The sequence below is a fragment of the Bos grunniens genome, chromosome 18 (genome assembly GCF_055505025.1).
Source record: "Bos grunniens cultivar Pamir isolate PY7600 chromosome 18, Bosgru_T2T1.0, whole genome shotgun sequence".
In the NCBI taxonomy this organism is placed as follows: Eukaryota; Metazoa; Chordata; class Mammalia; order Artiodactyla; family Bovidae; genus Bos; species Bos grunniens.
This window is the reverse complement of record NC_141182.1, coordinates 43,064,726-43,078,783: the sequence shown is the minus strand read 5'-3', so window position 1 is coordinate 43,078,783 and position 14,058 is coordinate 43,064,726. Positions and strand designations below refer to the sequence as shown.

The window sequence follows — 14,058 nt, the reverse complement described above, 5'->3', positions numbered from 1 at the left end:
AGCTCTAGCTGCAGTCGACATAAACTCAGTCATATCCAAAATGGCTGACGGACATGGACTTCTTCATGCCTACTTTTAAAAATCCTGACATGCTCAGTCTTAGAAAGCAACTCAGAAAGCAAAAGGTTGGCAATTAATGTCATTTGATGCATGGTTTAGCAAAAGTCTTCAACACTGTATAAACAATTTACCAAATTCTGACCACTGCCCTCCCCACCCCCCAAAAAGGCAAAGAAAAAATATTCAGGAATTTGACTGAAAATAAAAAATTAAAAAATGTTTTGATTCATCTTTCAATACTTTAATGAATTGAGAAACTCATCCAAGGTAAGGCTGTCTACTGTGAGCAGCATACACACACCAGAAAAATAAGAACGAGACTAAAATCTGGACAGTGGGAAAAAGTATTACCCTGAAAGTCAAAAGATCAGGTTGGCATAATCATACTGAACAGACACCTGTGAATCAAAGGATTCTAAGCATAACTGTAAAATGAATATTATCAGATTGCAATCAAATCATCTGTAGAACCCTCAGGTAGTAGAACAAGTTTCTTCAACGATTAGGTCTCTCCAAATTTTGTTCCTGTTGGAGAGTGATTATTTCAATATGCAGACAAAAAAAAAAAACAATCCAAAATGCTGCTTTAATTTAAATCACATACTAGATGGCAATTTATCTTCCAACTTCACATTTTCTTCTTGTGCCGTGTAATCCTCAGAAACTTCTGTGGTTTGTATTCCTTTTCTTTGCCTGATGGATATCATGGTGTCAAAGACTCACATGCATTGTTCTTCCAACCACTCCTACAAACAACACAGAAGTAAACCACCAGCCATGTGTGAGTACCCTCTCTAGTAAATACACCCTAGCGCTCATCTGTGTTTACAGACTTTACCTGAGCCATTTTCCCATGCTTACCATGCCCTCCCATTTTCCCATCCAAACCTTAACTAGCATTCAAAGCTACTCTCAAGACACAACACAAATATTTCTTTAACACAACCACATTTATAAAGCGCCTGTTCTATGGCAGGCACTGCCAAGAGTTAGGAACACAGGTGAGCATCACAGACACACCCCTGCCCTTCTTCTAGGAAGTCTTCTTTTCCTGGGATGCACCAACCCCTACTGATCCTTCCCCTTTCTGAGTTATAGCAGTCATCGTGCAATTTGTCACATAATTAGGTAGCTTCCTATCATTTTCTATAGTGCCATACCATGGAAATGGTATTAAGTATAAACTGTTCATTGTTGATAGCCTGATTTTGAAGAACTGAAATACTGTTTTGTCTCAGATATCTGGATTCTGATACCTGTGTTCCTTCAAACAATACACTCTGGAAGCTTTAGGAATATGACTGGGCGGTGATGGCAGCGGGGGTGTGCCAATCAGGGCAGCTGCTCCGCCAGGGAGCAACAGTGGGAGTGCCAGCAGGGAGCAGGAGCCTGGTTTGGAAGCAGCAAGTGGGAGGCGGGGGAGTGCTGGCAGTGAGTAAGCTGGCTACCGTCCCCCAGAACATCTTGCGTCTCTCCTCCGACGAATGAACAGCCTTAACTAATTATTTATCAACTATGACCGGCCGCCGGACATGATAGTTGGGGCAGTTTATTAATTCCTAAAAGTAAACGAGTTGCTCTATTGAAAAGAACACATCATCCAACATTATGCAATTCATTCATTCATTCAAACAAGCAAAAAAACCTGAGGCAAAACAGACTTCGGTGCAAACACGGAAAATGGAGAATCTGGAGCAACGAGACAGAAAAGGAGTGTCGGCAAAGTCGTACCTCCATAGATGAGCTTATCCCCAAGTTACCTCATCCTACAGTCATGCTCAGAAAGAGGCTCCGAGCGGAGTTGTAAAAAAATCCCACAACGGATACACTGTAACATGTTAGGACAGACGGCAACAAATATTTAAGTGTCAACTATGTGTGATAATTGCATGAATCCATGGAACAAAAGTTTCCCCACTAAATTACGAGCTACGCTATCTTAATGTTTGAAAAGGGAAACGACAGCGGTGCTTTTTTCCTCCATTGCTTAGAAGGACCAGCGCGTACTGGACATCCGGGGCGCTGCAGGGCACGTTGTTCAGCTCACCTCCGCAGCCCAACCCTACAGTACCAGCCGTCCCCGCCGGCAGCCGAGGGGCCGGAGAAGTTCAGTAACTCGCCCGGACTCACCCAGGAAGTGGCGTGGCCGCCGAGGCCGGAGACCACCCAGGCCCTCCCTCCGCCCGCGTGGCCAAAGCAAGAAGTCGCCCAAGAAGGCGCCCCGCCCTCGGCAAACTTGCTCTCTCCAGAGTTGCTGCCCCCGGCCCCGCACGTCGGGTGGACAGGGGGCGACCCGTCCCAAATCGGGTGCCCCAAGACACCACGAGGGGCGGGGCCGCGCCCCCAGACTGCGCGACTGAGCGTGGCGGCCAGTGGGCTTTCGGTCTTTGCGGCTGATCCGGCCGAACACCACCAGGCAAAGGCGCAGCGCCAGCCACCCGCCCGCCCGCCGGACAGTCCCAGACCGCCGAAGCCTGGCGCCCAAGCGTCCCTTCGCGCCGCCCGCGGCCCGACACGCAACCACAAACCTGGAGCCTCAGCCGTCCTCGAGCGTGGCTCGGGACCGGGAAGGAAGGCGGCGGGCCGGCCGGGGGCGCAGAGGGTCGCGGGTGGGCGGCCTCACCACGGCCTGCAACGCGCCGTGGGTACCGCCTGTACCCCGCAGCCGCGGAGCCTTGTGCAGCACCCTGGAAATGGGGGGCTGGGGGGCGTCTGCCGCCCCGGGGAGGGGGCGCGCCGGGGAGGCCGGGCCGCTGTGGCCGCGCCCATAGGTCCCGGGAGCCGTCCGTCAGCGCGGGCCCCCGCCCCCTCTCGGGACGCCCCGCCCCGTCTCGTGCGGCGCCGACCGGAAGGAAGCAGCCCACTTCCGGTCTCCAGAACGTCCTAGCGTGTGGGATACAGCTATCTCCACGGCACCCGGGACCCCGGGAAGAGCACTGGACTCGTGCTGCAGACCGCAGGGCCGGAGGCCAGCTTCCTCCACGCAGACGTCCACCACCCCGGGACCAGAGCGAGCGGTGGGGCTCGGGGGAAGAGGGCCGAGCTGCGAGGAAGGGTGGCTCGGGTCGGACCGCGGAGCCGTGGCACCTCTTCGTGCCCCAGGGGGAAGGTGGGCGGGGAGCAGAAAACTGTTCTTTCCGCCGGCGCCCGCCTGTCACCTGTGCTGGTCGATCCGGAGGGGCGGGTAAAGGGCCCGACGGACGGAAGCAGCTTCTCCGACCACTCGGACTTCTCTCAGCTTCCTGGGTGGCAGGGCCTGCGCACCCCTTCCCCGGTCTTGGCAAACTCCCCAGGCCTCAGCTGTCGCTGATCTGTGCTTGGAAGTCTTTCACCGACTGCCAGCGAGAGTACCTACAGAGATAATTTCGTATCTCTATAGATGCCCTTTTTTGGGGGCGGCGAGCAGTATCTTCTTCCCAATTTTCTCTTCTAGAAAACAGTATGTTCCTCTTTTTACTCTCCTGTGTTACTCGAGTGTCTCCAAACTGGTGTCAGCTTTTTGGGGGGCTTTTACTCTTCTGTCTACGTAAATATCTTTCTTAATCACACTGCGATGAACAGTAGGTAAAGCCTTTGTCAGCAGATTCTCAGAGCACATGTTAATTCATTTTTGTTAAACGGTCTTCTAGGTCCTCCACCTGTGAAAAGGCTGCCCATCTGTTTAATTCCAGGAATTACTTCAGCCAGGTGCCTTTCCTAGTTACCCCTGTTTAATATTTTTCTCCTCCTTTGTGTGTCTGTTGCTGTTAATAACACATTCTGTGAGTATGGATTGAGGTAACTGCTGGGTTGTTTTAATAAAACTAAATGTCAGCTGTTTTTTCAGATGGTGTTTGTCATGTTTCAACATGATTGTTGGTGTCTTTACTTCATGGTGTGGACCTGCGAACAGGGACTGTGTATTTATAATCCGCCTATTTCACCTTAAGATGCAGTAGTAAAATACATTTGTGTGCTTAATAAATACATATGTGAGTTGATTCCTCATTAAATAGGGATTCCCCCCTTCTTATATAGGATTTTTTTCTTATTAATAAATTTTCGTGAGTCTGTTGTGAAACATGTATCTTTTGAGTAAAGGAAATACTGTTTGTTAGCAGCTGCTTGTTGTTTTAATATGAAATGGTTTTACTAAACAAGATACAGCTTTGAGAGAAACAGACACCCACTGCAGAGAGTAAGTCTTGGTAATAAATAAGTTAATTAAGAATGAATTCTTCATTCTGATACAGCAGTTGTGGCTGTGGGGGTGATGGGTAATGAGTGGTAGACCTTAGCCCCCGCTGAGCTCTGATCATGGACTGTGACCGCAGAGGTGAGCACTTCTTGTTTGCATTATGTTTTGAAACAACAGTGGACTCTGGCTTTTCCTTTGTTGGGGTCAGCAACAGTTAAGTTGTGCTGAAACAGGTCAACTCAAAAAGTATGGTCTGGAAACCTGCGTCATCATGGGCAGCTTGTTGGAAATTATCAGAGTCTCTCCACGCCTATTGAATCATAATCTGTAGGGGTCAGGGACTGAGAATCTGTAGAAGTTCTCCATGTGAGTCTGTGTTCAGCAAAGTTTGAGACCCATATCAGGACCTTGCTATTCAAAATGTGATCTGTGGACCAGCGGTGTTGGCATTACCTAGGACCTTAGAAATGCTGGATCTCCAGCTCTCCCCAAAACCTGCTGAATCAGAAACCTGCATTTTAGTATAATCCTCAACTTGCATGTACGTCACACTGAGAAGCACTGCACCAGAAGTCATTAATGCTGTTCACATCTTTCCCATAAAAGCATCTTGCCTGGACCAATGGAGAGAGCGCTCTACTCCACCGGCTTTCTTCTCATGCACGATGTCTGTTCAGTTTTTAAGTTGTTTGGCTTAGTAGTGTGAACACTCTGGACCACTCCTGTTTTCTGCGGCAATAGACTCTCCTGGTATTCCTTCTTTGTCTTGTTCAGTCTGTTAAGTCATGTCCGACTCTTTGCAACCCCATGGACTGCAGCAACCCAGGGTTCCCTGTCCTTCAGGGTCTCCTGGAGTTCACTCAAACTCATGTCCGTAGCGTCGGTGGTACCGTCCAACCGTCTCATGTCCTCCTCCTGTCCTCAATCTTTTCCACCATCAGGGACTTTTCCAATGAGTTGGATCTTCGAATCAGGTGGCCAAAGTATTGGAGCTTCAGCTTCAGCATCAGTCCTTCCAGTGAATACTCAGGTTTGATTTCTGGCATTCCTTTTCAGTCTTTTGTAAGCTCCTTTTCCTCTCTGGCTCATGTCTCCAGTTTCCAGTGATATTGTGGTGACTCATAAGTTTTTATGTCAAGGCATAGCTCCTCACCTTCAGGTCCCATATGTTCAGTGCCTGTTGGAAATTTCCATGTGTACAAAGCACCTCAAACTCACCTTGTTTAAAATTAAACTTTCTCTAATCCCCCAAACTACTTTTCCTCCCACATACCCCCATGTACCTAATTGCCAGTAACCTAGGAAACAAACTTTATTTCTCCCTGTTGTGTAGCACAAATACCTAGTCAAATACTGAGTCCCATCGGGTTTATTCCTAAATATCTCAGACCTTGCCCAACTTTTCTCCCTCTCTTGAGCCAGTACTGTAATCCAAGTTACTATCTTTCTGTCTGGATCATTTCAGTAACCTGCTGACAGATCGCCTTGCCTCTGGTTCCTGGTCCCTGGCTTTGTCCACTCAATCCACCCTCCAACCCTCCATATAATAACCAAACTGATCTTACTAAGACATAAATCTTTTGGTGGCTTACTGGCTTTCTATAAAAATCAAGCTCCTTAACAAGTTTCTAAGTACTGCCATGAATCAGGCTCCATTTACCTCTCCAGCCTCATCTCTACTTCCTGTTCATAAATTTCCAAGTATTTATAAGTGGTCTTGCCTGACTTATTTACTATTCAGCCTTTAAATTTCAGCTTAAATGATCCTTGCTGCTTGGTATTTATATACTCCCCTCTCACTGAATACAGCTGTTCTATGTGATGCATAGGATATGGTGGAAGTGACACTGTGGGATTTCTGAGTCCAGGTCATAAAAGACATCCCAGTGTTAGCTTAGCCTCTCCGGGACTGTTCAACTATAGGGCCACCAGCCCCTGTGTTGAGAGGACATTCACACAGCCTGTAGTGAAGGCCCCATGGGCAGCACCTGGCCTCTGACCAACAACCAGCCTGCTGTGTGAGTGAGCCACCTCAGAGCAAGACCTGCCAGGTCCAGGCCCTCTGTGCCACTCCCAAATATCTGATGGTGAGAATAGTAAATGTTTATTTTTGATATAGCTGAAGGGATTTGGGGGTAGTTTTGTTACACCATGATGGCTAATCAATACAGTAGTCATCCTCCATATGGATATATTATCCATTATATCATATGGATATGATATATTTATCATCATTTAATATTTCCCTGTAATTTGACATTTACATGATTTCTAGCTCTATCCTATTACAAGTAATGCTATAGAGAATATCCTTATATAATTTTTTAGGATATATTTCTAGAATTATAATTGGTAGAACTCATATTTTCAATTAGGATAAACATTGGCAAACTACATTCCAAAAAGGTTAAAACCTCTGTGACTTTACACTTGCACCAGTGTGCGTTATGGTGCTTATTTCTCCCATGTCCTTGGCAACAATGGCTGTTTTTCATCTTTGCCAATCTTAGGTGACAAATGATATATCACTTTAGATGTATTGCTGAGGTGGAGATAGTTATATCGGGAGATTATTGACTTTGTATTGCTTTTTTCCATGATTTATCTTTTCATGTTCTTCAACCAGTCGTCGATTTACTCTTTATGTCCCAGGATTATTTGTAGATTGTGGATATTAATTTTTGTCATTAACATGCAGATCTCCTCCCAGTGTTGTGTGCTTCATACTGTGTGTTAACTGTGCACTGATTTTCCATTTTATGTCGTCAAACCTATCCTCTTCCCTTTATAGCTTCTGGGTTTTTTGCTATGCTTAGGAAAACTTTCACCATCCCAAGATTGTAAAATTTTTAAAATACTTTTTACTAGTTTTAAAATTAATAGGAGTGATAGAGATCTGATAGTTTTTTAAATCGGAGAATCACTTGTTTCACCTTCATTCTTACTGATTTGAATTATCTGTATCACATACTAATTCTTGTATGTATATGGCCTGTTTGTAAACACCTGTTTAAATGATTATAAAAAAGAGCTAGTGTGCAACAGTTCTGCATAGTGTATTATTATTATTTTACAATAGGTCCTTGCAAGGAGATCAAACCAGTCAATCCTAAAGGAAGTCAGTCCTGAATATTCATTGAAGGACTGATGCTAAAGCTGAAACTCCAATCCTTTGGCCACATGATGCAAAGAACTGACTCACTGGAAAAGACCTTGATGCTGGGGAAGACTGAAGGCAGGAGGAGGAGGGGATGACAGAGGATAAGATGGTTGGATGGCATCACCGACTTGATGGACCTGAGTTTGAGCAAGCCCGGGGAATTGGTGATGGACAGGGAAGCCTGGAGTGCTGCAGTCCATAGGGTTGCAAAGAGTCAGACATGACTGAGCGACTGAATTGAACTCACTGATTATCTGTTTTAAATATAGTAGTGTGTACATGTCAATCCCAAACTACTTATCTATCCTCCCCTCCACATTTCACCCCTGGTAACCATAAATTCATTTTCTAAGTCTGTGAGTCTGTTTCTGTTTTGTAAATAAGATCGTTTGTAACATTAAAAAAAACATACTGTATATAAGTGATATGATATTTGTGTGTCTCTGTCTGATTTACTTCACTTAATATGATAATCTCCAGGTCCATCCATGTTGTAAAAAATGGCATTGTTTCATTCTTTTTACTGGCCGAGTAATATTCCATTGCACGTACGTACCACATCTTTATTCATTCATCTGTCAGTGGACATTTGGGTTGCCTCCGTGTCTTGGCTATTGTAAATAGTGCTGCAGTGAACACTGGCGTGCATGTATCCTTTTGAATCATGTTTTCCTCCAGATATATGCCCAGGAGTGGGATTGCTGCATCATATGGTAGCTCTATTGGCAGGTTCAGTCAAACAGTTCAGTCACTCAGTCGTGTCTGACTCTTGGCGACACCATGGACTGCAGCACACCAGGCTTCCCTGTCCATCACCAACTCCCAGAGCCTACTCAAAACACAAGTCCATCACATCGGTGATGCCATCCAACCATCTCATCCTGTGTCACCCCCTGCTCCTCCTGCCTTCAATCTTTCCCAGCATCAGGGTCTTTTCCAATGAGCCAGTTCTGTGCATCAGGTAGCCAAAGTATTGGAGCTTCAGCTTCAGTCTTTCCAATGAATATTCAGGACTAATTTCCTTTAGGATGGACTGGTTGGATCTCCTTGCAGTCCAGAGGACTCTCAAGAGTCTTCTCCAACACCACAGTTCAAAAGCATCAACTCTTCGGTGCTCAGCTTTCTTTATAGGCCAACTCTCACATCCATACATGACTACTGGAAAAACCATAGTTTTGACTAGACAGACCTTTGTTGGTAAAGTAATGTCTCTGCTTTTTAATATGCTGTCTATGCTGACATAGGATTAATTTCCAAAATATACAAGCAGCTCATACAACTCAATGCCAGAAAAACAAACAACCCAATAAAAAAGTGGGAAAAAGACTTAGACATTTCTCCAAAGAAGACATACAGATGGCTAACAGACACATGAAAAGATGCTCAACATCACTCATTATTAGAGAAATGCAAGTTCAAACTACAATGAGATATCACCTCACTCCAATCAGAATGGCCATCATCAAAAAGTCTGCAGACAATACATGCTGGAGAGGGTGTGGAGAAAAGGGAGCGTCTTGCACTGTTGGTGTGAATGTGAATTGATACAGCCACTATGGAGGACAGTATGGAGATTCCTTAAAAAGGTTTGATGCACGATGCTGGATGCTTGGGGCTGGTGCACTGGGACGACCCAGAGGGATGGTATGGGGAGGGAGGAGGGAGGAGGGTTCGGGATGGGGAACATATGTATACCTGTGGCGGATTCATTTTGATATTTGGCAAAACTAATACAATTATGTAAAGTTTAAAAATAAAATTAGAAAAAAAAAAAAGCTATGAATAAAACCACCATATGACCCAGCAACCTCTCTCCTAGGCATATACTCTGTGGAAACCAAAATTGAAAAAGACACATGTATCCCATTGTTCATTGCAGCACTATTTAGAATAGCTAGAACATAGAAGCAACCTAGATGTCCATTGACAGATGAATGGATAAAGAAGTTGTATATATATACAACAGAATATTACTCAGCCGTAAAAAGGAACACATTTGAGTCAGTTCTGATGAGGTGGATGAACCTAGAACCTATTACACAGAGTGAAGTGAGTCAGAAAGATAAATATCATATTCTAATGCATATATACAGAATCTAGAATAATGGTACTGAATAATTTATTTACAGGGCAGCAGTGGAGAAACAGACATAGAGAACAGACTTATGGACATGGGGAGAGGGGAGCAGAGGGTGAGATGTATGGAGAGAGTAACACGGAATGTTACATTTCCCATTGCCAATGGGAATTTTCTGTATGGCTCAGGAAACTCAAAACAGGGGCTCTGTATCAACCTAGACGGGTTGGATGGGGTGGGAGATGGGAGGGAGGTTCAAAAGGGGGGGATATGTGTATACCTATGGTTGATTCATGTTGAGGTTTGACAGAAAACAAAATTCTGTAAAGCAATTATCCTTCAATAAAAAAATATAAACACCCCCACACACACAAAGTAATAGCAGTGGTCTCCAAACTTTGATCTCACAACTTAAATAACAAATTTTGTCCTGTCTCTGTGTGTATACACACATATTGTTTATATATAAATGTATAGCTATAATACAGATAAATATATGTGTGTATGTATATATTGTTTAGTCACTAAGTCATGTCTGACTCTTGTGACCCCATGGACTGTAGCCCACTAGGCTCCTCTGTCCATGGGATTTAATACTGCAGTGGGTTGCCACTTCCTTCTCTGGAGGATCATTCCAAACCAGGGATCAAACCTGTGTCTCCTTCACTGGCAGGGGGATTCTTTACCACTGAGCCACCAGGGGAGCCTGTGTATGTCTGTGTACATATATACACACACAGACACACACTACATATGTATATGGAAATGCTAGTATGTTCTTCTGGCATCCCGTGTGTGGTTTTACATACTGCTTGTGTATGACCCATGTCATAGACCTCAGAGATCAGCTGTGTCTACCGCATTCTTTCAAGCCTGATTTGGCATACGTCATCTTAAGCACCCCATGCTGAGTCCTAAGGAGGACTTCAGTGCTCAGAGATCATTCCGGAGTCGCACAGGAATCAACGTTACCCCCAAGTCCTCCTCCCTCAGTACTCCCTCTCCTTCTCACCCTCCACCCCCATTTAAAATATTTGGTTCCTTGCTAAGAGTAGGCATTAGGTAATATCATTCATAACTTTTTCTCTCTTCCTTTGATCAACTGGATTTGTGATGGTTTAAACAGTGAAACTTATAGGCAGATTAGCATAGGTGCATAGTTATCCAAGGACTCTCTTATTTACACATTGTGAGTGTTCTTTTATTTTCCTCAATACCTGCTACTCTTCTTACCCCCACTCTGTGTTAGTTTCCACCTACACCTTTCTTTTCTGATTCTGTGGTTAGATTAACTATTGTACTTGTGTATTTTCGAATGAGGAAACAAAATGCTAGTGCTTTATCACTCAAGCTCTAGGCCAAATGTGATGATTCCTAGATGTTGGCTTTTCAAATCCACAGATGAGTGGCCTTGGCTAGGCTTTCCAGTTTGTTCTCCTAGACTGCACTAGTATAATTCCCTGCAAAACAGGGTGTACACAACAGTGTCTGGAGACCCTAGAAGCAGGTATTTCTGGCTTCAGTATTTTTTTTTAATAGGAAGAAGTAGGACTTTTAGCCATAAATGTATGTGTTTCTAAAACCCTCAAATTCAGATATTTTATCATTTCCTTTTTGTATATATTTTATTAGTTCCAGGTTTCCGATGGGTTCAGAATATGTCCAAGTATATATTATTTATTTATTGACTGTGCTGTGGCTTACTTGCCCCATGCAAACTCTTAGTTGCAGCACGTGGGAGTTAATTCCCTGACTAGGGATCAGACCCAGGCCCCCTGCATTGGGAATAAGGAGTGTCAGCCACTGGACCACCAAGTCCCCCTAAAATATTTTTTAACCAACTCACACAATGGAATTGATGATTGGTTGTTGGAAGGGATCTTGCTTTAGGGATACACGCCTTAGTCACCTGGAGCCCAGAAAAAAGATCTGGCCAAATATTTGCCTATAGGCATTATACCAGGGAACTTTGACCACATACTTGTTTAAACATGCCACTTAAGAGAATCAGCATTAGAAATACCACTGATGAGAGCAGCAGTAGAGTAGAAAGCAGGTAAGCAGGGTTAGTTACAATACAGTGGCTGTAATAACGGAGTCGGATTCCAGAGAAAACAAAGGTGGTGGTGTGGTTGCTGTTGCTGTTGAGTTGCTAAGTCCTGCGTGATTCTCTTTTGACCCCAAGGACTGTGGTCTGCCAGGCTCCTCTGTCCATGGGATTTCCCAAGCAAGAATACTGGAGTGGGTTGCATTTCCTTCTATCATTTCTTAAATTATGGCTAATCTAGCACTGGGTTGAATTTTCACTAACACTTATCCAATCCTGGTCCCCAAACCTTCCTGAGTCCACCCATGGATGTTGATAAACTTGCTTAAGAATTCAGAGGACTGATTGCATCTCATCAGACCTGAAAGCTGCTAGGACTCAAATGACCTCCATAGCTGTGTGGAGACTGGAGTGGGCAGGCTTTGTCTGTTGTGTTCCCCACGTGATGGAGGAAAGAACACAGCTAACTCAGAGGTTTTTAATCACCCTCTCTTGATGGCTTAAAATGTTTTCAGTCAAGATACTGGGAAACAAAGCCTGTTTCTTCTGACCACTGTCACCAACCAGCTCATTTGTATGAGCATGACTTCTCCATGGTGACACTATTCCCTCCACTCCCAATGGGGAGAAAATTGGTTCTTAGGAGTTGAAAAAAGAATTAGTGTTATGTATTGGGTTGGTCAAAAAGGTCATTTGAATTTTTGCATAATATGTTACAGAAAAATCCAAATGAATTTTTTTGCCAACCCAGTATCAAATGCAGATATACAGTATATCTAAGGTATTCAAATTTCATGGAGGAGGGGTGATCAGGAAAAAAAAGTCTAGAAAAGTTTCCTTCAGTTCGGTTCAGTTCAGTCGCTCAGTCATGTCCGACTCTTCGCGACCCCATGAATCGCAGCACGCCAGGCCTCCCTGTCCATCACCAACTCCCAGAGTTCACTCAGACTCACGTCCACTGAGTCAGTGATGCCATCCAGCCATCTCATCCTCTGTTGTCCCCTTCTCCTCCTGCCCCCAATCCCTCCCAGCATCAGAGTCTTTTCCAATGAGTCAACTCTTCGCATGAGGTGGCCAAAGTACTGGAGTTTCAGCTTTAGCATCATTCCTTCCAAAGAAATCCTAGGGCTGATCTCCTTCAGAATGGACTGGTTGGATCTCCTTGCAGTCCAAGGGACTCTCAAGAGTCTTCTCCAACACCACAGTTCAAAAGCATCAATTCTTCGGGGCTCAGCTTTCTTCACGGTCCAACTCTCATATCCATACATGACCACAGGAAAAACCATAGCCTTGCCTAGATGGACCTTTGTTGGCAAAAGTTTCCTTAAGGAGGTGATAATGAGAAAAAGGTTGAAATGCTGATATAGATTAAGTCTTGGGGGTTGGAACCCTGACTAAATCCTAGCAGTAAACTTTTTTCTTTAGTGAATTTTCACTATGCCTGAGTGTGTGGCAGGGGGCAGGGAGGAAGACGGGAAATAATGTTAGGTTACATCAACAGATAATGGTTAAATACAGGTGCTGCTTTGGGTTTTATCTTTGCCCCTTCTGCCTTTTTCCTTTGGACAAAAAAAAAAAAAAAGAAAGTATTAGTCACTGAGTCATGTCTGACTCTGTGATCCCATAGACTGTGTAGCCTGCCAGGCTCCTCTGTCCAGGGAATTCTCCAGGCAAGAATACTGGAGTGGGTAGGCATTTCCTTCTCCAGGGGATCTTCCCAATCCAGGGATTGAACGCAGGTAGGTCTCCTGCATTGCTGGTGGATTCTTTACTGCCTGAGCCACAGGGAAGCCCTTTCTCCCACCTGGTCCTAATTCTTCTTAGTGGAACTATGAGAGCTACGCCCCAGGCCCACAGGACAGTACCCCACAGAACGAGGCTGGCTTTGGGGCTGGCCTGCAGGTGTACTTCAGAATTAGGATTGCTCTGCAACCAGAGTCCTGCAGGTCAAACTATCCTGTGTGATGGTTAGAAGACTGACTTTCGTGTCAGAGCCCTGCATGGTCTAAGGACATTTCTCCTGTTTTCAAGAACTTCCACCCTTTGCTAATGGTCCACTGCACTCCTGTATAGTCAGCAGTTGGTTATACTGAATGCGTACAATTTAAAGTACCATTCTGTTTCCTTGGGCCATTCTGCCAGGTTACCAGCTTATTTAACAAAAGAGGCATTCTTACATAGTCCTTAATGGTGGTTTATGGATGTGAGAGAGGGACTGATATAATGGTATCAGGGTAATGTTCTGATACTTTATCCCAGACCATTGTCTTTTGAGATGTGACATGAGTTGTATGCAATATAGTCCAAGGACCAAGTTTGTCTTTTTTGGGTCTATTTTAAGAGAGAGGATTATTTTGAGTTATTGTTCAGTCACTCTGTCATGTCCGACTCTTTGCGACCCCATGGATTGCAGCACTCCAGGCCTCTCTGTCCCTCACCATCTTCTGAAATTTGTCCAAGTTCATGTCCACTGCATCAGTGATGCCATCCTCTGATACCCTCTTTTCCTTCTGCCCTCAATCTCTCCCAGCATCAGG

At 44.7% G+C, this 14,058-nt stretch overlaps 1 protein-coding gene across 8 annotated transcripts in view; it reads right to left on the bottom strand.

Annotated features, from left to right (window-relative positions):
• Positions 1–3,356, bottom strand: part of DPY19L3 (dpy-19 like C-mannosyltransferase 3) — a 75,265-nt gene extending 71,909 nt beyond the window's left edge. For 4 of the 8 annotated variants that reach the window (XR_015145733.1, XR_015145734.1, XM_086351709.1 and 1 more), the window contains exons 1-2: positions 2,589–2,728; positions 665–806 (exon numbers count right to left, since the gene is read on the bottom strand). Coding sequence is in view for 3 of the 8 variants with exons in the window: in XM_086351709.1 (XP_086207835.1) it covers positions 665–767 (103 nt within the window). In the remaining 5 variants the exon portion in view is untranslated. Of the gene's footprint in view, positions 1–664; positions 807–2,588; positions 2,743–3,218 lie in introns of those variants that run through there. The other 4 variants (XM_086351714.1, XM_086351715.1, XM_086351710.1 and 1 more) reach the window with 3 other exon arrangements.
• Between the last annotated feature and the right edge of the window lie 10,702 nt (positions 3,357–14,058).